Source organism: Spodoptera frugiperda, chromosome 6, assembly GCF_023101765.2.
Source record: "Spodoptera frugiperda isolate SF20-4 chromosome 6, AGI-APGP_CSIRO_Sfru_2.0, whole genome shotgun sequence".
Taxonomy (NCBI): Eukaryota; Metazoa; Arthropoda; class Insecta; order Lepidoptera; family Noctuidae; genus Spodoptera; species Spodoptera frugiperda.
This window is the reverse complement of record NC_064217.1, coordinates 5712526-5740414: the sequence shown is the minus strand read 5'-3', so window position 1 is coordinate 5740414 and position 27889 is coordinate 5712526. Positions and strand designations below refer to the sequence as shown.

Sequence of the window (27889 nt, the reverse complement as noted above, 5' to 3'; positions counted from 1 at the left end):
TATCTTTGCAAATATAAATTTAAATAGGTCGAAAATTAATTCGCTAAAAAGTAAATAGCTGCCGTAATAACGCTTTTAGTTTAACAGCGAACAAAATAACACAAAAATAAACGTTATTTACTTTAAAACAACGCACAAAATTACGTTTGAACGTGTTATCTTTATCAAATACTCGTTACGAGAAGCTTTATGGTGATTGCTCTACATTTTTCCACCTCATTTGGTAACGGTGACAAAAAAACAGATTCTCGTATTTTATTTTAAATCGGTACAATCAATAAGGCGGGATTAACGCATTTTTTACGAGATAAATACGACGTATTTTGAATCTGCTATTAGGCACGTAGAAATGGTTGTATTGTACGGAACAGGTAACAAACGGCCATTGCTTTTATTTTTCGTCTGATCACACTTGTTCTTTTAGCCCCGGTGTTGCCAACGGGCGCGCTAAATTGTCTTTGTGTCTCATTCTTTGTGCTCATAACGTTCTACCGTTATTGTTGTTAGATTTATTGGGTTTTATAATTACTTGTTTCAGTAACCCTTTTCTTGTGTTAACGTTGTTTACGATTTGGCAAAAATAGGTATCTACAAATTAATTTGTACTTTATGTGTATTAGTTTACATTTTATTTTCGTTTACACTGTAAAATGTAATAATACTGGGTATTATTATTTACAGTATATCATTTAATCTTTTTTGCGGGCAAACTCTTTTAATACAAACAAATAATAATAACATTATTCGTACCACATTCCATTAAATAAAATATTAAGGAAATCACACTTGACTGCAGATATGGGTTAAATTGATTTAGCAATGGAATGACCATATTTTCTAAGGGTTACAGGATTCGATTTCCGTGAGGGAACAAACATTTTGTGTGCCCACCATGTTGTTGATTTATGTGTCTGATTGTACCGGCTGAACTGTCATGAATGTATACCTCGGACCCTTATATGTATAGGTATATACGTATGTATGGATAGCTGTTTTATTCAAAAACACATTAACACATTCCAATCTTGCATTATTTAAAGTTAATTAGTTATGCCAGAAAAACTATATTAATTATTTAAATTTTACAATCATTTTAATAATTATGAATAATACCTACATAAAATATGTGAAATGAACAATTATAAATATCATGATACAATCCCCTGAGTCTATTATATCCCATTCGAAGTTATCGATAGTGAACTAAAATCAGTTGTGTCCGCGTAACATTTTTCCAGTTTCACCGAACAAAAGCTGGTCCTGCGAAACTTGTGTCCTAAAATAAGTTGTCCAAGTTTCCAGTGCTGTTTACTCAAAACTTTACCGCGAACACAAACTAGGGGAGGTTTTCATACGGACCTTTACAACTTTTGTACACATCCCTGTAGTTATCATAAGGGTTTCGTGTTGATCTAAAAAGTTTCGCCTCCGATTCCACTTGATTAGGTTTTTCTCCTTTTCTTTTATTCCTCCGCAATTCCGAGGATTAGGCAGGTGAGGTGCTCGCTAAATGATGTGTAAAATAGACGGATAAATGTTTTATCCATGAGATAAAGTGGTTTCCAAAGTAGCACCGACTACTATAATACTTAATACCGACAGTTCAGTCGTAAACTACAACTTTTCTTTGTAAATATTAAAACTAAGTGCCTTTATAGCGAAACATTTTTAATTCAAAAGCTTACAAAGTAATGTAATAGCACAATTCAAACTTCGTGTCTAACGGCCAGCTGTGTGTACTACACAATAAACTGCATAAACACGATGTGAGTAACACAACTGGCCTCAAACTCGAGGGAAACCATCGCGAAACAACCCACACATTGAATAATAGATTCTAAAAGTGCGTGATAAATGGTCTAGGACGGTTGATAAGTGGCGGGCCCACGTTAGGCACACACCGTCGGCGCGAACTAACCTGCTATTATACTTAAATTATCTATCTTTACACTGAACGTAAATTACAGAGACAAAGTACATGTTCAACATTCGATTACCTCGAATTGCATTAAACAAAGCCCCCTGAATGAAGGTAAAATTATCGATATCAATGTGAAACTGTTGCAGCGCCGCGCCAACCCTCGGACATCGTACAAAGCACAAAATTCCGTTGTCATTTCCCTCTTTGTAATATTATTATTCATGTCGATAGATCAACAAGCTTTTGTGTCATCATACAATAATGTTTATAGCATAATAATGGTGCAAATTCAACTCCCGCGCCGCATCGCTGAGTGCACTTCGGAAAATCACTTTATAATCTATGCAACGCCGCATTCGGCTGAAAACCGACGCCGCATAACCATTTTTGTGCATTACATGAATGCAGCTGCCCGTAAAATTTTATACAAACAACTTTGAAACTAAGTGTGCTTATTTTGTATGTGGAAATTGACTTAGTTTCAAAGTGTGTATTTGTGTTAGCGCGATGAACGGTTATTGTGTTTCGGAATTTACTTCATCAATCTTATACTTTACGTGTATTGAGTTTACTTGAACTTTAGCTTTGATATCTTGATCTTTAATTCCCACTGTGGGACGCGAGATATTTTTGTAAGGGCACGTTTTAAATTGAAAAAGACATCTCCAGAGACAGCGTAGTAATTGGCAGCTTTAAGTTAAATATAATAATAAATTAAGGTTTTATCAAATTAAGGCCATTTGACAACACGCGTAGGTCTTGCGTGATCTTTAACATCCTACGCAGGTAATAGAAGAAACTGAGATGTTATAGATATCTAGGATTATTTTCTCTTTATTATATAACTATTACGTAATTGTACAAGTTCTCACAAACACCCACAAGAGGTTTTACTACAGAAAATGCTTAACTAAGGATGTCGAAATCAAATCAATATTGTACGCTAACAAACTACGTCTAGTTACTATAGTTCTTTGACAAATTGATTTTCACAGAACGTGTTCTTTGAGCCTACATTTTTAATGTCCTCAGTCTGTAATTTGTGACGTCAACCCTGCGTTCACTCAATTAAATGTTCGTAACTATTGTCTTGCCAGCGTTCTTACATGACAGGTTAATTTACTTGAGACCTGTCATACTCCTTTGAGTGACATACGTGTACCTATGTCGGTAGGTACTTGTATCTTTACGATGATTACGGTAACAACTAACAACGGACTTTCTTATATGTACTTAAAGACCATTTTAGGTTTTAATTATACTGTCTTCAGTAGCTAAGTTAATTTGTCCAAAAGGATTTTTTCTTTGTGACTTTAATGAACTCCATTCATAGCGATTATAATACAAGAGCACTATTTGTGGAACTGTTTTAATGATTTTTCGGGAATTTCATTGGTTGTTCTCTTAGGATACTTGTTATTCATAAGCGTTTTATCTTGTATGACGGGAAATGAATAGGTTTTTATTGATCTAAAACCCATAGTCGTATTTCATGTGTCGTCTGTGCACAGGTGCAATGCTACGCTATCTCATTCGGAATTAGTAGCTACTATCGCATGTACTATACTAATATATATCCAAAGTTTGTAGCTTCGTTAAAAAGTATAATGTAAGTAATATTATTTAAATCGCTAGCACATTTGTCAAGTAATAAAAATATAAAATCTCAATAATGTAAAGATTTAAATTGCGACATTCATTTACGAAAATATTCGGCGTAACGAAATTTTTTGCTTATTTCTTTTCGTCTCTCGGATTCAACAATTGAAATATTATTATAATCTCTTATTACATTCTGATGTGATTAAAATGTCACGTCATTGGGCTGATCTTCACAAATAAAATAAAATAAATTTTAAGTGGAACAATTTAAATACCGAACTAAAACTTCAAGATTTATCATATTTAAAATTAATGTCATTTTGACGAGCGATTTAATTCAAAGATAGAACACGATTGTTTTATTTTTAAATGCTGATTAAATAGACATAAAATTAGTTTTTCTTTTGGACAGTATGTTCGAAGTTACAGAGTAAGCAAGTCTAGTACATTCATAAATTATTTCGTATGTTGGTATCTTATGCAAGCCAGGCCGAACTTTTCCTCCATTCACGTAAACTCTGCTTATTTCTATTTCAAGCCTGCGAAATGTGTTCAGTGGCTGTGAGTGATATGCGGCAAGCCAACTTCAAGTCAAACTTAGATATTTTGACTATGCACATTTTGTTTGTATGTTCAATGTTCGTACTTAGTGTACAACGTTGTATGTAAAGGAGTAAAGGTAGGTGTTTTATTTTGCTTCGCATCATGTTGAGGTTGAAATAAATTTACTGTATGATTTGACGGTTTCAAATGTAAATATATGTATATTAACTAAGGTATATATTTCTTTCAATCAGAATAATACGCAAATGTAATTCATGTGTAACTTTCATGGCATACAAACTGATAATGTAGTTTTTATTAAGTAATAATTTACCTTTTTATTTGCTGTTGCTATGTCAATATAAATATATATTTTTACTTAGTAACAGTATTATTGAAAAAATGATGTCGATAGTAACTAGATATATAAAACTTCTACTTATTCAGATCATTGAACTAATATTCTCTAATGTATAAAAATGGACGCATAGTTTTTTCTCAGTATCTCAATATTTATTTTAAACATAATTTAGTATAAGTCTTTGAACTCAGATACATCAATAATTCGTTCGTATCATTTGATAGTGTTATAACACCTCTTGTATATGATATCAGGTGACTTGGATATTTCTTTATCCCAATTTTTTATGTTATAACTAAAAGATTTTTTCTAAATATTATTGATGTGAATACGTAGTAGTTTGTAATGAGTCGACTATTTGCAAATCAAATGATACTTAGGTTTAAAATTACCACGTTTCGAGCACATTCCAGACTATTCTCTGTAGATAGGGCCCAGTAGGGCTGATACCTGATCCGGAGCAGCAGACTACGTTGGGTTTACCAGAGCTCCGGCCCGAAAAGCAGGAGTAGGAGTAGGTGGTTTTTTGTTAATAAGAGTCTGACTCTACCTCTCGCCTCGCCCAAGGCAGGGGAAGTCATTGGATGAGTTTCCCCTCGCAAAAAATGCCTAATCCTTTGTTCCAAAACATGCCATCTTCATCGAATCAAGTACTAAAAGCACACAACTCCAAACAATTTAGATTAAACTCCATTTAAATTAATATTTATCCAAGAGCTATACATTTGTTGTATCTGAAGCAATATGTCGTTATAAATTCAGATCATCCCCGCTGGTTATTAACTGATAGTGACGGGGTTGTCAAAACTTTGCCTCCCTAACAATCCCTGAGCCCTTATGCGTTTGAAACTTACTCGTATATAAGGACCAATATACGCACTGACAAAGACAACTTTCGTAATGTATGTCGCAACTCGTAACGTATTCTCAACTTGTAATTATTGTTTAAACACGTAACTAGTTATCGTCTGAAGTTGTCGCGTTCAAGTCCTGTTGGTAGACACGTTGTCTACTCCGTATTGTTTCGATTTCATTTATTACTTGTATCTTGTGCGGGATTTCTATTTATTACTTTATCTTGCACGTGTTATAATCTTTACACGTGTGTTCTTTCCTTATCTGTTGAATAAAAGCTGCCGATATTGAGTTTTTCCTTTCTGTATTGCAAAGTTCATGTTATAAGTGATTTAGCTTATACTTATGGACAAACTAAATGTTATTGTTTGTAAGTTGTAGGTTTTGATTTAATCAATATTTTACTAGAATTTCTAGAATGTCGGTATACATTTTATTAATTTTATACTATGTATGTCTCTTGTAAAAGTAAAAAAAAAAAACTATAAGAAATAATACCGTGTTCTTTAAAAATCTTCAACCCCTTTCAATGTCCTCAAACCCTGTAACGATAACGAGACACAATTCCTGTAATTACCCAAATTAACAAATTACCCTTGTCATTCCCCATTATTACATGGTTATGTAAGATCCAATATGTGTACTTAATCACCCAATCAAGTAAATTCCTGCTATTAGAACCTCGAATAGAACATATATCACGTCACATCCAGGTCAGATTGAAATATTGTCAGCCAACAATATTCGGCCTAGATTTCTGCCTATGAGAATGCCGATACATATATTCTAGATAAATCTTAGTCATTTGTTTCAGTCAAGGCTATTGAGAATGAGCTGAGTACAGAGAAACGCTAATAGCTCAACTTGTAACTCATCATTTTGCTTTTATGAGTCGATATTTTGTTTGATTTCAAAGAAGCTGCTAAGCCAAATAGACTAACGTAACAACTGTATCGAAACGAGAGAACTGATCTAAACCCTTTACAATACTAATGATCATTAATTTCAGACCATATCCATAATTTTGTTAGTAACATTGTACGTAAATACTAATGTTAGTAGATATTATGTGATAACAATAGATGCACAGGACAGTACAAAAAAATTAAATAATAATTAAATCAGTCATGAACTTATAAAAAATGGTTGAATCCTCCATCGTAATTCGAAAACAAACACCGAAAATATCATAAACCTTCACACCCCATTGAAAATTTAAAAGTAACCGACGATCCACTTTCTTGTATAAATATTCACACATTACCTATCCTCTGCAAACTCGTAGTGAATGTCTCGAAAGTTTCCCGTAGGATATTACATACGTAACGTATGTATTCACAATGTATCGGGAAGCCATTGTCGTATATCATACGGCCGTATCTGTAGGTGCCAACTATTCTCTTGTCTACCATGTATTACTTCAAGTAACGTTGTAAACTTTTAAACGGTGTATCGTATCTAGGAAAGTTTGTTCAGCGTGTACCGAGAGCCATATTTTAGGGTAATAATGACAAATTTAGTTCTTGGTTGGTACTAAAGGTTGTTCTAAAGTTATCGCGAATATTAACTATTAGTTCTTAAGAAAGATAATGTTTTCATAGTATCGTCACGCTTTTTATCCCGAAGGAGTTTGTAGAGTTACACATTATCCCAGCCGACGCGAAGGACACTCCGGGCGTCGGGGATCGCGTGACGATCTCCGGCCACCGTAAGTGCGGGTCTGCGGACGGCGAGCAAGGGTAGCTCGCCGCCCGACCAGAACCAGACCCGTGCGTGCGGCGTGTTGCGTTCCGCGCGCGCCTCAAAGAGCCATCAGACCACCACAGATGGGGCCCAGTAGGGCTGATGCTTAATCCGGAGCTGCGGACTACCTAGCGGGTTTACCGGGGCTCCGGCTCGACAAGCAAGAGAAGGAACGGGGTGGTTTTTAGTCAGTAAGAGTCTGACACTCCCTCTCGCTTTGCCCTGGCGAGAGAAGTCATTGGATGATTTTCCACCCTGAAAAAAAAAAAAAAAGTTACACATTATAGCATGTAATACCACTGTACAATGTACACCCACTTTTCACAATTTATGAGACCCATGCAATAGAGGGTGTGCCTGTTGCCACATCCCGGGCACATTTCTAGATTCTGTGCAACTCTACAAATAAATTTTTAGAAATACCGAAAAAACAAGCAGCAGTACTTTGCCCAACAAGGGAATCAACCCGACACCCCTTGCCCAGGCGCAGTCGCACTTGATCAGGTCATAATATCACTAGTCATAGTGTGTTCATAATATCACGCATTTTTGAACTGTTAATGAAAATAAGTTCTGTAAAGTAAGTACATGATTATGTTTCACGTTTGAAATATCTGTATTCTATAAGCATGCCTATTTAATATAAAATTATTGTAATGTAAAAAATTACTAGATTAAAAGCGGATATTACACTACACTACAATCTATCAGTATTTCCATATGAAAAATATATGACGGAAAACAATCAAAATCAATTTTGTGAGCGGTCATGTGTCAATTAAAATTGACGGACGACAACCTATTGAAAAGTTTCAACAAAAGTTGGTTCCGATAATTTAGTAGTTATTCAAGTGTCTTTTATTATGTACCTAATTGCTTTTTATTACAATTACCTACAAACTATTGGATAAAAGAAAAAACCTTGAAAAAATTTTGTAAAATAATTACTAAGTAACTTTAACAACGATTATTTTGAGGTTTGTCAAACATTTATCGCTACAATTTTCCAATTCCAATTCCATTTCCAAGTGATTAAACGATTAAATTCTGATAACAGTGTTGAATTATAAACTTTACACAGTTAGCTAAGAAAACCTATTGATTAAATCGGCAAACGTGATCGTGTGTTCAAGATCTAAGCGAACACATTGATCACAATATAAACACTATAACACCGATTGCATGTAATAAAGAGTCTAGACACGGAGCAAACATCAATAAACTTTCAACATAATACGACGAACAGTTAATATCTTTAACAAAAATAGATTGCCATCATAAATTCAAAGACAAAATCTCGCCTCCGAAGTTTCAATTCGCATCATTAGACGTCAACGTTTCATTCTGTGAATGAAAAGCCTTCTAGATGCTAATTTGCTGTGCAAACAAAAGCTAAGGCCTAATGAGGGGCGCTTGCGGGTCCACAGACAAACTTTCTTATTCAACCGAAGGGAGGCCGCGGGCCCTTCCGCCCCGACCATTTGCTTGTTTATCCTGGACTTAGGATACTTCGATGCTGAAAGGGAAAATAATGTCGCAAAGAGCTTCGCAGTTTGGTGCAAACTTCTCGGTGCGTTGTTTTGTGTGCCAATGGTGTTTACCGGTAACACCTTAGGTATTGTTCCATAGATTTATTATTGGGCTTTTATTTCCATTAAAATATTTGTTTTACCCTTTCATTTACTTCCTTCTTGCTTCAAATTTAGCCTGATATTTACTGTATCAATTGGTAATAAGCGTCAGGAACATGTTGGTACCGTTATGGTTTTATTGCTTATATGGCTTAAAGATCTTCATTATGTTCAACAAATGCTTTCAATGTCTTGGGGTGCCGGTGACGTAAAGCAAACCATGGGGTGCCAAAATATCAAAGAGCTGTTTAATCTTAGGGCAATTCAAGAACAATTTTTTAAATAAATTTTGTTCAAATTAATGAGCTAATATTTGGCTATCAACTTAATAAAAAATCCAAACATAAATAAGAACAGCTCTCTCGTTCTTTTGTCTCAACATGATTGTCAGCATGTGTCTTACTTATTTCTACGCAACATGTTTAGCTTGCGATTGTTGCACAATTTTTCTCAGACATTTTAAGCAGCTCGGGGTAAAATGTCTTAAGGCGGATTTATTGGCATTATCAAACACGATTTACGTGTGTCCAGTTTAAATAACGTGTAAAGCTACAAATGGTTTTCCGATAAAAGTCAGAATACAAGTTGAGGGACGAGGAAAATCTTACCCTCCGGCGGTCGGGCCGGCACGTCTTCGCATGCCTAATTTAACCCATATGGCGCCTCTGTACCTGATTGGGTACAGTGAAACAATTGACAAAAGTTGTAATTATTTTTACTTATTGGTGCTGTTATTGCTCGTTGTAGTGGTCCATTGGAACAGGGCTTCCAAATAAACGGCAGTTTATGCCGATACATTTTAAAAATCTGTATCTGTGAGGATTTTAACATCGTACTATAATTGTGCATAGAGGTAAGTACCGAATAAAATTTTTTTTAAATTTATCGTAATGAAAACCTTATATTTTATGTATTGTTTTTATAATGCATAGAATGATTTTCAAATAAAATAATAAATAAATATTTTGTTTCATATATTTACAGAGTAATTGAGCATGGAACCGTACTGTACCTAATTGGGTACAGCGGCCGAATCCATATAACGATTATTCGTCTGTCACACAAGTCTAAAACAAATTTTAGATTTTTGTGATACTGAGTTCGAAACTATTTAACGTTTCTAATCATTACAGCGGTTAGAGGAAGCAGTTAACGCTAAGTTAGAACATATTGACAGTGATTTCGAATACGACTTTGCTGTCATACCACCAGCAGCCAGCGTTGTCACAGATGAGGAAGAAGGTGGCGAAGAAGATATGGTTTCTGCGGTCTTACCACATGAAGTGCCTGGCAGTATTGAAGTATTTAAATCTGTGAACTGGCATCACGAGCCATGCCGAGACAAAGATTCCGGGACATAAAAAATAATCTTCATTTTGCCAACAATGATGTAGCAAGTAGTACCAAAGACAAGATGTTCAAAGTACAGCCACTAGCTAATATTCTTATGAATAAATTTCTACAGTAGTAGCACAGATTCTGGAATTGTGTCCAGTATATGACAATAGGCTCACCCCCTATTACATGGTACTTATAACACAAATGATGAAAAGTGGGTGTACATTGTATAGCGGCATTACGTGTCGTAATGAGCACCTCTGCCTATCCCTTCGGGGATAAAAGGCGTGACGTTGTATTTTTTTTAATTTCTACAGTAGGGTGTGATGCATGATAATATTTCAATTGATGAATCAATGGTGAAATGTTTTGGTCATCATCCTGCTAAACAATTCACTATCACTTTACGGGGTTCCTTGCGATTCACGGAAAGAAGTGGTGGTGGGTTTTGTTTACCTATATGCTTGACGTGGCTATTGCTAATGCCTGGGGTCTACATGTGCATGAGTCACAGTGATAGCATGGATCAGCTTATGTTTCGACATTCCATTACAAGGTTTTATTTACGCCAGAAAACTCAACGTAAGGCTCGACTTTCTTCTTCTTTGGTACAAGGATTACCTCAAGATGGTGTAAAACAGTATCCCCAGAAGATTGAAAAACCATTGCGATGTGTTGTATGCCATTCAAGAGTGCATTGGCAATGTAAAAAATGTCTAAAAACATTGTGTGTTGAAAAAAGTGGTTTTGAATTTTTTTACACATAATACGCCACTGTACCCAATTGGGTACACCCCCTCAAAACGGACCCAAATTATAATTTTTGATTTTTTTGTTGATTTATAGTTTATTTTATGTCTACGCAGTAATAAAATAAACAATTCATATTAATAATTATTTTTGTTTTATTTTGGCGGTTAATGGGTTAATCCTCGGCTTATTGAAATAAAAACGACATAGGTTTTCGACAGGTGCCGCGGGCGACGCGGCTCGCGGGAGGGGCGGGTCACAGGTGGCCCCGATGGTCGCAGCGTCGTTAAAATTTACATAAAGTCTCAATCCACGACGACGGGCGCTGCTGCCCACCCCACGTTTATGCTACATTTAGTAATTTTATGATAATTTCGAAAACCGTACCACCACCCATCGCATTATACTAATAGAGGAATTCTCTCGAGCTCCGCGCAACGCCGAAAAAATTCGACCGCCTTCAAAATAATAAGTTTCGGTTAATAAATCGCGTTCAGTGCGAAACGAACATAAATTTTTGGAAAAATTAATAGCAGATGTGTTGTTGAGTTGCACGGGGGACGAGCCGGGGGCGGTCCACTGGCCACTGCGCTGTTACTGACTTTGAAACGCATAAATTCAGTCGTTACGTTTTGTTTTTTAGATATATTTTTGATTAATGGCGCATAAAATCGAAACACTCACGCGTGGAAATTTTAATATTTTTGGAAACTTTTTATTCACCCTCTACTAACATCCCTACTTTGGTGTTTAGGAAATTGGGGTGTTTGGAAGGTTTAATTAACGTGTTTACCAAAACGCACACCCTTATGCACAAACAATTGTGGAGATAGGTACTTTATACGCAGTTTAAATCAGAGGGGATATTAGCTGCGAAATAATTACGCTTTCAAACCGAAATTACAGAGGTTACGTTAAGTTATTATTTAATAACAACGTTGTACTGATTGTGTAACTTTAATTTATCGTATTACCTATGAACATGCTGCTAAAGCTTTTGCTTTGGAGTCTAATTTACCGAATACCGGAGTAGTTTCGCTTAGGAATTCTCTTTATGTTATGTATGTATTTTGGTTGTATTCACATTTCATGAAACAGCATCTGTTTACGCAATTTGCGAGGGAAACGCACTTGAAATACCCACTCAAGACAATAATCTTCTTTTGTTACAGTCCAACTTGACGCACCTGCCGCGTCACGAGTACGTGCCGGGCATCGGCATGGGTGTCGCCAAGTGCCCGTACGACCCAGCCGACAACTCCACAGCCCTGTGGGTGGAGAGAGGCAACCCTGGCAGCCTACCTGCCCTGTACTCTGGCACTAATGCAGAGTTCACCAAGGCGGACACCGTCATCTTCAGAACGGATCTCCATAACTTGACTACAGGCAGACGTGAATTTGCCTTCAAAAGGACTCTAAAATACGACTCCAAGTGGCTCGACAGTAAGTATTCATATTTTTATAGCACAATTGATTTAAATCCTCTTTATTTTTCTTTGTACTATTAAAACACAAAAAGACTATTTCATTTTATTGTGAGATTTATTATGGTTTCGTTGTATTCAGACAATTATTTCCAGCATTAAGTACGAAATGGAGTAAGTAGGCAAACGCTAATAAAACCTACATAAAATATTTTTTGTTCTAGAACAATGTGGATACTTAACGTTTTTGGGGCAACATTTGCTGCCATAATAAAAAGGCTATTATGGTTTACGTAACTAGCCTAATGACTAATGAGTAACATTCCTTTCTAAGTATCAAATCGATGTTTTCAGGTTGACTGAGTCACAGTGGGCCAGTCGACCGAGTCGATAGCGATATAGAAATTAAATCAATATCGAAATGAGCGTAATCATTGCTGCCTAACAATGGACGAGTTTCCATTAAGCTGAAAGCGAGCTGGTAATAATAAGAACAAATGTTACAATTATCGATACGATTTACACGGAAATTGGCCTGTTTGCGATTAAACTACCCAAATTAAACTGTTTGCGCTTTACTGAGTATCAGTGTCTCCCTTCCATGAGCTCAGGTATTCCTGTTTAATCCCAATATTGTTGTTGCTATTTTAATGTATTGATTTTATTTCCATATCTATTGAAACTGTTTTTGGTCCTTTTGCTAAAGCAACACTCTCATCTAATATATGTTGTTTTAGGTTTTAATAGCAAAACAAAAAACTGTTAAGGGTTGGCACAGATTTTTTTTAATAAATACTGTCATGAAAGCGTCATACGTACCTATACATAAATCACTTTAGAAGGTAGACATATTTCTCTAGGTTTTAGTAGCAAAGCAAAAATCTGTCTGAGGGATGGTACAGAATTTAATTTTAATAAATACTATTACGAAAGCATCTTATGTACCTACGTATAAATCACTGTTATCAAGTCTGTATTAAATATTAAAATATGACTTAGACTTATCACACATTGAAATTCATAATATTATTTACATTAGTTCAATAAAAAGTTCATAGATCCTTCATATATCTGTAATATCAAAGTTAACGCACTCAATACTCAGACTATAAACTAGAAATCTATAAAATTTTATAAAGGCGTGCATGAATATATGACACGTACCAAAGTTTTATTAATATGTTTCTATATTTTGAGGCAGCATTTTTAAAATAAAATGATTGTACCAATAACTTTTAATAATAGAACAGATTTTTATTAGGTACAATTTGCTTTTACTTTTAACAGGGTACAAATATTAGGAGCAGTTGGGAGCAACCCTTTTGCCCGTTAATTTGTGTGCCACGGTAGCAGTGAAATAGAAATTACGTTTGTGTACAAATTTGCCTAATTTTCGTTAATATTGCTCTGTTCATTACATTCGGCCCTTATTACTAACGTTTCAAATGCCACTAACAGTTAATTATTTTCATTGGTTCCCCTTTTTGGTGGTATTCATTCTATTTGTTAAAGATTCGTTTTGAATATATTTGTACGTAATTTGAATGCTAATCGTAACGTAATAGAATTTAAAATTCTTTAATGTGTGCGTTGAAATGGGTTACTAAATAAAAATTAGCACATACAATAGTAAATATTGGCATTCATTTTAACTGACTTTCATTTAATCTTTATTTTATTCTATACCTAATGTTGTTCGGATTAATTTAAATTTGCATGAATACTGGTTATTCAACCTCTGTTAAATAATATAGACATTCTATGTGGCATCGCTAATAATGCCACGTACGAGGCATTCATCAAAAGAGGGTTTATCATCACTATTCATTAAATGAAGCCAAATTTATGGACGTAATAATTTAAAAGTTTAGAAACCTTATTACTTATTAAAGTTTGTATCTTAAGCTTTATGTAACTGCTATTGTATCGTATGGTAGATGACATAATTCAACGATATGAATAGAGATATTGGGTGTAAGGCGTGCGTCCGTATTCTGTAATCCATGCCACGTGGCGTTTTCATTATGGGACCAACAAATAAGCACTTATTAATGCTGGCTATAAACGTCCCGTGTGACATAATTGTCACCCACGGCTTCATCTAATATTTATTGCATATCACATGAAATAACAGCAATTTGATACTGTGGAATTAACTCTGATTGTGGGAACGCACGTTTGTCAGAATTTACTAAATTTATATTCATAATAAACGAATTTATTACACTGTGTAGCGACTATTAATTTTATTATTAAATGAAAATTTTAATGTCTATTAATAATTTATTTATTTAAAACTGATTCTGAAGTTAGTTTTAAAGTAGAGTAATTTAAAGTGCTTTTACTTGTGACTATCAATTATTTGGAACTTTTGAGTGTCGAAAGTTTTTAAGTCATTGTCTCTTTGTTATTCATGAAACAGTTTTATTAAATTGGTATTATTTTGTTCTAGAACCGAATTTCGTTGGGTCTTTCGACGTTGGGGACTATGTTCTATTCTTCTTCCGCGAGACTGCCGTGGAGTACATCAACTGCGGTAAGGCAGTCTACTCGCGAGTGGCAAGAGTTTGCAAGAAGGACACTGGTGGCAAGAACATACTGAGTCAGAACTGGGCCACCTACCTAAAAGCAAGACTGAACTGCAGTATACCTGGAGAGTTTCCCTTCTACTTCAATGAAATACGTAAGTATTATTTTGCAATTATTTATCTATTTCTAAACCAAAGATCATATAAAAAATGTACCTTCTCCATTTTAAAAGTCTTCCCAACGTACATCAACAAACAAATTTTTAAACTACACTCAACTTAAGAACGTTGTCGGATCGAGACTTACCTTACATTGAAAGCGCACAAATATTGACTGTCAGTTTCTAGCAAACATTTTGAGTTCAAAATTCAAAAGTGCATACGATTTTACGGGAGTCTAGCCGATTCCTCTCTGTGCTTGGGCCCAAGTCCTCCCAGACTGAGTTCATATAATATTAACGGTAGGGGCTCGCGCAGTGCCACGGGTTTTCACGCGGACCCACTACAATCTCTGCATAACTCATGAGAGTGTAATAGGTACTCAAGCGCTCAGTATTTACAGAACTTCTGTTATTTACATGTCTGTTCGAGCAATTAGGTTTGTAGGGAAGTTAGTAGTGTTTCTAGTGTGACATAAAATTATGGATAGTGTTTTGTTTTATGTTACGAAACGTCAGACGTTATATTTGTATTGTTTTATTAATGTGAAACCAAATAAAAATCAAGTAAAAATATGTTTAGTCACAGTTCATACTATTATTATGTACCTTTAAAAATAGTTTTCAATCAAATCTATTAATTAACACATTTAACGCCGTGGTGGTCACCGGTGACGGACGTTAGCGGAGGATTTGCCTTCAACAGTTTTCTATTGGCAGTCAAAGACTTAATTACGACGCAGTTGTAGCATGTTGCGTTACTTAAATGCGAATATTTAAGACAAAGGATTCCAGAACTTACAGTAACAACGCACCTACATCGAGTTAACCAACTTGCAGTGCAAACGCAAGCTATTAATAATAGCATCAGCCAGTAGCCAAACTATTGCAACTTTACCAGAGATATTACGTTGAGAGCCCACAATTATAACAATTTGATAGTAAACTAAGTTTCAACAACCAAGAACAGATTAGGCATCACGGCACCGCTTGATAAATTTAGCTTCAGTTGTCCAATAGTTAGAGAATCAATTTAAATTTAAATTACTTCTGCGATCTCTTTGATATTTTACACCTGACTAGATAGAGCTTTAATAAAATAAAACTTTGAAATTAAAAACTTTTCTCCCAAATGTTTAATCTAGTATGTAGATAAAAACAATTTTATTCAAGTGAAACTTATCTAGTCTACTTTATTAAATTTACTTTGGTATTTAATTTTGATAGTATATTGGATATTTATTCAACTAATTCAAAGTAATGTGAATATACAATATGAACATTTTAATTAAAATTATTGCGTATATTTTGAACATTGACGCCTGAAATCGGTGTTAAAACTCGTTACGTTTAAATTGCGATAATATAGTTTACAGAATTTAGTATTGCTGTACATATTTTAGCTAAAAATATATGGGAATCGTGCGCAATACTGCATAATCTATGCACGAATGAAACCAAATTCTACCGCAGCGCGTTTACATAAAACTACGGAGCAAATTTTACATGTACAGCCATCCATTTGCCTTTTTCCCATAGGAATAAATATAAACTGGAGGGTACTCCTTTAGCTTGGTATAGAGTTTCGAAAATATGTGTTTGTTGCTTGCTATTGGCTACCAATCTTTCTAAGATTTTGTACATTATCATTATGTCACATTATTTAATTTTATGCAAATCATGTGTATTATAGTCACAAAAATGCAATTAAACGATACAGATTTAATGTATACTAAAACGATTTTAAAAAAGATGTTTTAATTTATTTTAATTAACCACAAATGACATCTTCATTAACTTTATCCTTCTAGCAATTTCTTCTCTTGTACCATGTGTAAAGTAAAAAAAATTTATCTCGAGATCCTTAACTCAGCTATATTTTTGTCAGTTTTGTAACACAACCAATCTTTTATTCCAACAGAGAGCATCTACAAAGTACCTGGAGACGACAGTCGGTTCTATGGCGTCTTCACGACTGCCTCCACCGGTCTCATGGGATCAGCCATCTGCACCTTCACAATCGGAGATATTCAAAAAGCTTTTGAAGGAAAATTCAAAGAACAAGCATCTTCTAGCTCTGCGTGGCTGCCAGTTATCAGCAGTAAGGTTCCTGAACCAAGGCCTGGAACATGTGTTAATGACACTGCTTCATTACCCGACACCGTGCTCAATTTCATAAGGTTAGTTGGGTTTATCTATTGAATAAACTATTAACTATTTGTTACTATTTTGTATAGGTACGAATATATTCATTTGCAAATTGGAAAACAAAGTAAACTCCACTTCTCACACTCTCACAGATTATCGGAATTTACGACGCATTGTTCAATTTATTCATTAAAAAAAAGTCCCGAACGAAGCAGAGAATTAATTTATTTTTAAAACGGCCGAGCAGCCGGATACGTAAAAAGAACAAAAGGCGAGACTGTCGTTATTGTAACAAGCGCGCCGGACGTAAACAAAGTAGAAAATCGTCACTTAAAAACGCGAAACCGATCCTGTCGCCGACGAGGTCTCTAGCGATTCCAGAATTCCACGCTCATTGAAATCCACAGGCACTTTTATCTGGCGACACGTCCTGTTAATTATCCGACGCTCTCACCCCGAGAGCGTTCAATTATTTTTTTTCCCGCTTTTCCATGATCCTCATGTGGAAACGTTGAGATTTTAACACTTCACCTGAACCAGTCTGCTGAAAATAGTATAACATTTTTTATTCATAACGAGTGGAGGTTTTAATTAAATGAATGGTATTTTGTTGTTGGCGTCGAAGCAGCCTGCATTGTGCGACATTCGTGCTGGCGACATTATCGTCACGCGCGATTGTCGCCGGCGTCGCAACCTTATTGTTATCAACATGCTTGTAATGTTTCCGCCGTTACGCTCCGATGACTTTTCCTTTATTAGACACCTTTACACGGTGCATTGTTTGCGAATAAATAATATTCAAATGTATTTAGTATGGTCGTGTCGTGGACGATGACACTTCATTGTCGTTAGTAAACACTGTCTTCAAATATGAGTTTGAAAGTCATTCATAAGGTTTAAAACTAGTTGCTTCATATAAATGTCCACGTAATTCGATCTGTGAATTTAATATAGACAAAGTTATCATGTAACTTAGCACAATTGGACAATCAGTAACAAAAGAAACAATGATTCATATTAAAGTTATTCTATTTCAGTTATGAATTAGAATTTCGGACTTGCTATGAACTAATCTAATTCAACAGACTGGGCGTTTTAGTGTTCAACTAATTATGAATTAAATTCTTCACAATTCCATTAGACACGTCTAAAAAGTTTTTATATTAGAATTAATATTAATTTGACAATTCTTATCTCTTACCTTCTTATATCTTTCACTAATAAAATGTTAAAACATAAGGTACAAAATGTGCTCCTAACACGGGCTTATTCTTCTCTTTAGTTTTTAATTACTATTGACAATATCTTTATAAACCCAGGTATCATGTAATTTTACAAAATATGAACTATGTATGTGTATTATTTAAATTCTAAAAATAAACGGAAATCTTTTCCCATACAGATCGCACCCACTAATGGACAGCGCCGTCTCCCACGAGAATGAAAAGCCGATATACTACAAGCGAGATCTGTTCTTCACAAGACTAGTGGTCGATAAAGTTAAAGTTGACATGATGGGACATCCACTGGAGTACACCGTCTACTACGCTGGCACAAGTAAGTAAACCTTGTTATTGGAAATTGCACGCAATATTTAAGAAAGTTAAAATTGCTTGAAATTACTCAGTGTGTAAGTGCATTTCTATAGTTCGAACTGTCTTTAAATTATAATTATTCTTCTTCTTTTTTGTTTGTCCTTATTCAAATATAATTGGCAAAATAGACCACGGATTTAGAATGAAAATGGTGTTTCATAATTAAACTGGAATATTTTCAGTAGTGAGGTACTTAATTTTGCAATATACGAAAGTTGCAAAATTAAATGAAAAGAAGTTGAGTGTTACCAAAAATATGTATCTAAGTTATTTATATTAAATAAATTAAATACTATATAAAAAAAGAAAGTTACTCTAACACATACATAAGGAACACATTGTCCAAGACAAATATTTCACTCGAAGTTACAAGTTCAAGTTATTCAATTCACCTTTGAACATAGTTCGGACTAGATAGACTCGGCTTTACCAAACATTCTAATCTTTTATTCACTATTCTTCGCGTGAAAAGATTAGGGAACCAATTCATATACCCAAGGGCCACATGCCACGTAAAATCTTCACGTGAACCCATAAAACATCCATAATATGCAAATTTTACTCATCCTAATGGAAAAACCTGATAGCTAAAAATACATGGGTGCTTATATCGCAGCATATTCCATTCCTTTGTTAACAAAGAGTAATGGCATTTTTATGGATCTAAAAAATAAAACATTAGACACACAGACGACCAATGCTTGAAACAATTAGCGAATTCCGAAGCGCAAAGCAACGCTCGGAACAATCAGTGCACGGATACGCCAGGACATAAAATTTCATAAAAGCTCACGAATTAAAAATGCCTTCCACTGGGAAATTAAAAAGTGGTAGCGAGTGAAAGTGGCACAAAGGCCATAATTCGTCGCATCCATGACGGCTGGACGGACGTCTGGATGCCATCGCCGTGCACCCTTCATACCATGAAACAGGGGATTTAGTTCAAAACATGAAAAACCGATTATACGTTCATTGTTTGTAGCAAAATGGCGTATGAAGCTTTGTAGTTTAAGCGCTTTTGGTACTTCAATTTTATTGACTCCTAAAAAGCTCGCGCTAAAGCTTGTAAATCCCTGAGCTACAATCAAAATATCTATAGCACAGGTGAACAGTTGGTCGGTTTGTTCAAAAACAAACAATGAGACCCTAAAGTTAATGCCATCACCAGCAGCCTAACTCGTTTTGGAAGCTGTTCAAACTCTTATCACTTCGTTTTTACCAACAACAGGCAACAATTAAGATTGTAATAGGCATTACGCACTCACGAAAATGTATCTCGACGTTTATTCCGTCCGCATTTTCGTAGCAAGTGCTACGTCGTAGCCGACGCGACGGTATGTGTGCGCGGTTCGGCGTAGACCACAGAGAGTCAACGTCACATTTCCATTGCCACATAAATTCGGCCCGCCACCGCCGTTCTCTAAACAACGCCTCCAAGTGGTAATTTTCGCCCATGTTGTTGCAATTTTCACCAATTTTCTCGAAAATCGTTCTCAACTGAATCACCCTGCCGAGTGGATTAAGCTCACGTAGATATCTAACGAAGGGGGGTTCGTTTACGGAACAACTTTTGCGAAAAGAGAAGCTTCGTTTGAGTTGGCGTTTGAAATGCTTGTGTGTAGAATATTAAAATTGTTTAAATGTTACCTTTGACGCACCCACCCTGCCTTACTATAACCACGTACTGTAATAATTACTCTAACTTAATCTACACAATATAACTTTGTGCCAGTACTCAGAGACTAACTAAGACCGTTTCCCCGAACACTATTAGTAATGCTAACATTTTGGAAAACAAAGAGACTACGACGCATTAGTTTTATGCAGTGGCGGGTTGCACAGTTGCACAATATACATGGCTGTATATTCAAAACCACAGAGGAAAGGGTAGCGTCCGAAAATCCGAAGCGCTCTTAGTTCACTATTATTTACACTCGAGCGCAAAATAAGTTGCTCGAAATTCCGTCACAAAGAGCCCGAGGCGTCCCGTGAAAAAGGACAGTTTACTCTTTCAATAAAGAGCGCGGTCGTGCGCTCGCGTCTACCGCGCGATATTGCCTCAGCGCTTACTCCATTTTGAGTACTTACCGCGTTATAATATGCATTAAACTGCACTGGCAGAAAGTTGTAGCGGCGCTCGAGGTGCTAGCAGACAATGAGAAATGAGCGTATGATGCTCCCGCAATGCGGGCCCCACGTCTCGCCTCATTCCATTTGTTTTATCACGCCTAAATCACTGTTGCCAGACAACTTTTGAACGCCCCGCCGAGGTTGATAAAAGTTTGACAGCGACTGTCGTGTACAGGCCCTGGGATCGTGTTTGTCAATGAAAGGGAACGGAGGTATCAAAGACGTTAAGAGTATTTAGAAGTTAACGAAGTTAATTAAATTCACCGAGTTAGACGTCGACGCCACCACTCTTTAGTATCAAGGGCGCCTTTGTAAACAAACAAACATATTAATGTTAACGTATCGCATGAATACAGACTCTGTTAACAACCAACTCGAAACGTAATTACGGCGCGTTTGTTGTAAAAACAAAATAATGTTTCTTGCCTATTTTTAGGCTATCATAGAAAATATGTGGCAATGAAAAACTGTGCCTCTATATAGGAAATCGAATTGTAAAGGGTCAGCTTTGAGTGCGCGTGCTGTGTTCGGGACTGCTACTAAAAACGATTTAAAATTCACAGAAGGCTTAACTGCCGAACCACCGCTGGAAACGTCACAGCAATTTGATGACGTAATTATGTAAGCTCAGAATCATAAAACGGTAAACCCTTTGATATTTTGGGAGGTATGTGTGGGTATGTAGTTTTCCATGCAGAGCGACTACATTTTAGGTTTGAACCACTTTCCATTTGGAAAACTGAAATAGACATGACTATTTCCTGGGCTATCTACGACAATAGGTACTTCATTTTTATCATGAAGAAACGTAACTATATTTCTACGTATTTACAAACCTACATTTAACTTCCATTTTTAAACATTAATAAATCTTTAATATTTATTACATTAACGAAGTGATTCCGAACAAGGTAATAAATATTTTCTAAACGGCTTTATTTACCCTTTTAGTGTGTAATAATTCTAAAATAAGTTACCTTGCATAAAATGTAGCGATACGGGGCGTATATCGCTCTTATAAGTATCGGAAACCCATTTGCCTAAGTGCATGAAGTCCAAGTTTTGCCATAAACATGAAATGCGGTCCATGCAAAATGATATGTTAAGGTGTAGGTGAGGTATGGCAGACTAGCCGGGCGAGGTTTATGTAGAGCAAGTTGCCGGAATGGCGGCAATCGTGAGGAGTTAGTGTACCAGCGTGGACGGAGCGGGGTATCCCCAATGTGGCATAGCTCCGTGCTTCATCGACGTGCATTGCCCACAGGACGAAAATGAACAATATTTATTGCCGAGTTGCGGTACGATATGCCGGAACGGAATTTCCGAAGTAATTTATAGTTCGCAACACCTTGCCTTCGTAGCTCGGTTCCGAACTCATGCTATAGGTAGTTCAATTTTGATTTCACGTCGGCAATAGAGGGAAATTCTTTGAATTGTTCTAAATTGCTTATATATTGGAAATATATAACATTTTTTATTAATATTTGCCTCGTGTCGTTTACGTGAACGAAGGTCCAAACGTGAAGAATCGAATTGAAAATACATTAATTATTCCATTACGAAAACATTCCGGACAAGGGAAAAATTCAATCTGGATTCGTCGCACCGCATTTGAGAACCATTTATAAAACGATCGCGCCTTCACACAAACACAAAGCAATTAGTTATACCTATAATTAGCATTCGAATCGCGTTCGACGGGAATAAACATTGATTTTTTATTCCCCCAAAACTGGAGGGAGGCCGCGGTTCCGGACGAGATTGGGAATACTAATGTGTTCACTTTTGAACGGTTATTCGCGCCCCGCTAACGCCCAACGTTTTTTGCATAAAACATCTCATCAAAGGATTGCTTAGGACCCGCAGTATATTGAATATCAAAAGGTGCACGAACGAGAAAGTTTCGGGAGGTGGAGCGGTCGCGGCATCCCTAATATTGGCCACTGTGAAAGCCTTCTTTAAAAATACACCTTTGGAACGTGTTTGGAATAATCGCCTGCACAACCTAAGAATGTTTGTCTAGTAGGGAAATCAAAAATGTGTTTGAAGAGTTTGAAACTTTTTGATTTGGTTTGCAACCAGTTTTTATTTATAAAAATTGATGTATAGAATAATATAGGATGATTAAAACAATTAAAGGTTAATAAAATGTTCTGTATTGACAATACAGTACAGTATATCGATAGAGTTCGTCCTTGTACAGGTTTTCAAACTATAAATGGGGGAGCAACTTTAGAACGAGTGTTATTAAAAGTTTGACGCCCTAGTTATGAATAGTTGAAGACAAAATTACCCATGCATATCGATTGAAAAAATAAATCGGGTTAGAAGATTCATGATCATAAAATTTTCTGGGGACGAATCTCGTAAAAGTCAGCAGAGCGCTCGTAGGCAAACGTTAAAAACCCACGTTCGTCGATTTACGGCGCCTATAAAATACATATTGCGATTCGTGATAAAAGTCCTTGCCGAATTCGTCCATACCGCCAATCGCTGAATTTATCTGGCCTGTCTATGAAATACATTTCAGTGGTCTCCATCGCTACCAATAGCCGCAGAGCTGAATACTGCTCATATCAATATTTCAGCGCTTCGAAATGTTCTTGAAATATTTATTACCTAGTCGTTCCAACATTTAAAGCAAATAGTAACAGGAAAAATGTAACGAGTACTAACTACATTTATAGGAAGTAAAACAGGAAAAAATACATAATAATAACAAAACTCTTAGCGACACACCCCTCGGAATTTACAATACACTGCCACCCTGAAATATTATGCAGTAAATTTAGTTGCAGGTGCTGTAATGTATAAAAATACAAAAGGTAAAAGACGTCACGGTGTAAACGTCGAGATGAGGGGAACCCGACCGATCTCTAACTGGCAAATCTATACGTTAAACGCGGACTTTTTTATGAAAAGCAATAAAGATGTTAGAGCTACTTTGTGTTTGGGAATTTATACCACTTGGAGGAATAAAACTTATATTGTTCGGGGATCGCAAAAAAGTTTTCACTTAGGCCTGTCGAAGCGAAATCTTTATTGGATTGCGGGATTATTTCTTTTGAGGCGGCTGTCGGGAGACGCCGTGATCACTGGCAAGGAAAATAATATGAAAGATAATTAAAGAGTTGTCTTACCTACCTTGAATATCTTTGGATTTGTTTAAATTGATTTCTAAATACAATTACCTCACGTCTGTTGGTCTCTAGAGAGTTTATCAAACACAAAGTATTTAGGATCTTGAATAGTATTTGCTACTGGAAGGTTAAGCAGAATACCGAACAACTCACATCACCCAATCTGAGCACAATAACATTTCTAAGTAAATCGATTACGTCAATAACAATGACAAGCCTAAAATACGTTAAGTAAGTGGGTAATTCGTGTACGTATACAGTAGCATATGCCGCGAGCGCGTATGTGACCGCATTTGGTTTGTTTTCTTTGACAATTCAAACAAGATTTCCTTGTTTGGCATTTCCAGTGGACGTTTCCTTATGAAATTCGTTATTGTTTAGACGAGGGCGATCTTCGGGGAGCAGACCCGTCCGTTCACGTCCAATGTGGGATTGTTTAATTATTTTGCTCGGCCCGACCGTGATCGGAATTAATCACTAGAAGTAAATTTATTTATAGACCACCAGCGGATTGGAGATCGTATATACGTGGACTTTATATTATGTATGCGCTTCAATTAAGTTCATTAACTTGAATACGATGGGGGAATAGATAAATCTATCTAATTACAAAGTTTTTACGTTATGTTTTTGTTTGTACCAGGGTAGGGGAATAAAATATTGGTATTAACTTTTTTATTTGTGATTTCATATGAAGATAGAATAATTTTAAAAATTACCTTCTATACTAGTTTTCTTGCATTATTTATGTTAATGAATATTAAAGGAGCAATTAGCATACATACGCTCTCTTCCTTCGTTAAGTAACGCCTAACCAAACATCAAAATTAGAAACTCAATTGAAGAACGAAACTTTTATTTGAACAGACTAACTTCAAAGTAAATCAGGCCGGAACTTTGTTAATGATTTAAAGAGGACAAACAATAATCAATACTTAATCTACCCAGTTCAAACATCAACCGACGCTTCCTAATTACAGTTAATCCGTAAACTGAAAGCAGAATGTCTTAACCCACTTTCGGGTATAATATCCCCTTCATTGCTGTTTCACACGAGATAGTGTGATGTGTTAAGCTTAAAACATGTAACAGTGTTTCTCGTAAACAGATTTGAGTTCGGTACCTTGTACTGCCTCCCCACATTTGCTTGCAGACAAGTTTGTTGAATGCTTTCTCGTGTTCCAGCTATTATCGCATCAAGATACTTGTGCGTCAAAACGTGGAGACACTCTTGTTCTACGTTGTTATTGTACGGTTTTATTTCTGTTGGTAGAGGTGAATTTGGTGGTGAATTTTCGTTGTTAAGAAATGTTTCACCAGAACAAAGAAAATGGGACGCAGCCTTATCTTTTAGTGTAGCATACATACATACATTCTGCTCTTAGCATTTAACATCCATACTTTTACTTACTTTTTTATCAATGTTTAATCTCTTTCTTCTTGATCATTAATATTAAAAAACAGTTACAAGAGACTTAACACTCAAATCTCGTGTAACAATCCGTCACTCCTCCTGAATAAATCGCTGAGAACATACTAAACCAATTCGATCGCTCAGAAATCACGCGCTGCCACGAATTTCACAGACAACATGCTCCAATTACCGAGTTCCTTATACGATATTCAGGAAACATAATTACGCTGGGTTGGTTCCGTCACTCAGAGGAATGCGCACACGACGCGCGACGTTAATGGGCCCGATGTCAGCCTGATGTCTCACCTTGTTACTTATTGCTCTAATCTCATTAATTCCATGCGAATATGTATGTCATATAACTAATACAAGTGCTTAGAGTATTAGCAAGTTTTAAGGCAGTTTAGGTTGTGTTAGTGATTGGCACCTGAATTATATCGTGTTGTCAATTTACTAGTAGTAAAAGTACCTATATGAGATGTTTATCCAATTATGTAGTTTATGTGGCTTTAGTTTGAGAGCGAAACAAAATTTGAACAAAACTTTAAAATATAATTGACATTTTAAAAAAAAATGCGAAAAAAATAATTTATATTAAGACAATAATAATGAAAGAACGGCCAAAATAGAACTTAGCCAATGAATAAAAAAGTAACACAAACAAAGAAATTCTCTTATCTGATTTGGCATTCAAACTCATTGTGATTTATATCACTATCAGAAACCTGCCCTTAGAGTTTACCATCACCATTAATATAAAACTAATGCGTATGCTACACACTACCCGAGTTTATTATCCTTTCTTTAGCGAAATAGGGTGGCGGGAAGTAAATTGTTAGTTCTTCTATGCCCATTGGGAATGCGAAATCCGCATTGCAAAAAAATAGGGGTCGTTGTCGATTTAGCAGTTTTAAAAGCTGAGTGGTGTTTTTGGGCCCTTTATTCGACTATTTCAGAAGGGTTATTTTTAAGATTTCGGTTTAGTTTTACATAAATTTAATTTAGTATTGTTGTTATGATGAGGGTTGGTTTTGATGACCTCCAAATTCGAAATGGAAAGCAATCCCCAGGTGGGGGAAAATTGTTATTTATTTTTGACTTTTCTGTTTTAACTTACACACCTCAAAATCTTTATAAAAAAACACGTCTTTTTAACACTATAAAATGACAATAAACTAAAAATAGAACACAAAGATCGAAAAGACATTCCTAAATTTATTTCAAAGACAAAATATTCCCAGAAAAAGGTTCACAGCAGTAGATATTTTATCATTCAGATAAAATATGAGCTTTGAATAGAATGAAAATGAGGATGAAGTGTGATGTAAAGAGCGATTGTTTGCCGTGTCAAACCACTTGTAAGAGTCGACTCGGGTAGGTTATTATAATGTCGTTTGTGTCGCCTGCAGTCTGTCTGCTTGTAGCTATACTTTATTATGAAAGTTTATCGTGTGTCTTTCAATAACTATAGAGTATTTTGTTGTTAAAGATATGATATATATGATTCTTTAAAAGAGCTGAAATATAAAAACATACAAGTAGATTGTTGCGTGACGTTGCTGTTACAAGTAAGATTTTGAAGTACATGAGACATATTATATACTTTGCTTATCTTTTTTCGAAGTTTTATTAGTCCTGAAGAAGGCACATATACCGAAAAGATTAATAATTTAAATCTATAAGCATTATGCATTATGCTTATACTTATAAAATGTCATTATGCTTCTCGTGAAAATCCGAGCTTAAACTAAAGAGCAATAATATTTCGATTTACTCATTAAAGTTGCTACACGACAAAACAATCACTTACTGAAATGAATTTTAATATAACAACTACAATCGTTTCATTTTCTCATACAATCTCTCATCAAAAGCAAGTGCAGTATTTCAAATGACGAGTAAAACACCTCTAAGGGTGATCCTGCAACTCCATAAATATTCGGACATAAATGAGCTTACCTACGGATTTTAAGAGTTTATACTTGCTGATGAGACCATTTCAAATTCAGGTGGCGAGGGTTCTGACCAACGTGGTGGACATAGAATTTTAAACGTAAATGATGCCCCCATACATTAAGGGAAAACATTTTGCATTTTGTAGACATCGAGCAGACAGACCTGTACAATGTACATACTAGTATAAAGTATCTGTATCCATTTTCTTCAAAATACAATATCCGATGAAATGATTCTCGATGTAATTTCTAGTCACAATACACTCCTTATATTCAGACACTGTTAACCTGCAGTTTTGGAGAAAATCGTAAGGAAACCTGAACCTTATACATTAAACTATAGGTAAGTCTTAAACCCCCATCCAACCTTGAGCAAGCGTTGTTTTCGATACTTATTTCCTAGCCAGTGGGTCACTTTCATGTTGATGTTATGATTATTTTTATAACAGAACGAGAAAATTTCCACAAATTATTAGCTACTATTTTTGCGCTAATCAACTACATAAAATATGGCGCACTAAACATCAGCTTGGAACACAACACGCGAGCAATTCACACAATCAATGTGGCACATTCATTAACGACAAGGACCCCAATATAATTACTGATTTATAGCCCAACAGCTATAACTTAACGAACACAATAATACCGGG

At 35.7% G+C, this 27889-nt stretch overlaps 1 protein-coding gene across 5 annotated transcripts in view; it reads left to right on the top strand.

Annotated features, from left to right (window-relative positions):
* The window catches only part of LOC118267494 (semaphorin-2A), a 317052-nt gene that overhangs the window by 269308 nt on the left and 19855 nt on the right, over positions 1 to 27889 (top strand). For 2 of the 5 annotated variants that reach the window (XM_050694401.1, XM_050694400.1), the window contains 3 exons: positions 11917 to 12187; positions 14621 to 14851; positions 16776 to 16960. In XM_050694401.1, coding sequence (XP_050550358.1) covers positions 11917 to 12187; positions 14621 to 14851; positions 16776 to 16960 — 687 coding nt within the window. Of the gene's footprint in view, positions 1 to 11916; positions 12188 to 14620; positions 14852 to 16775; positions 17035 to 18404; positions 18560 to 27889 lie in introns of all 5 variants that reach the window. The other 3 variants (XM_035581522.2, XM_050694399.1, XM_035581521.2) reach the window with 2 other exon arrangements.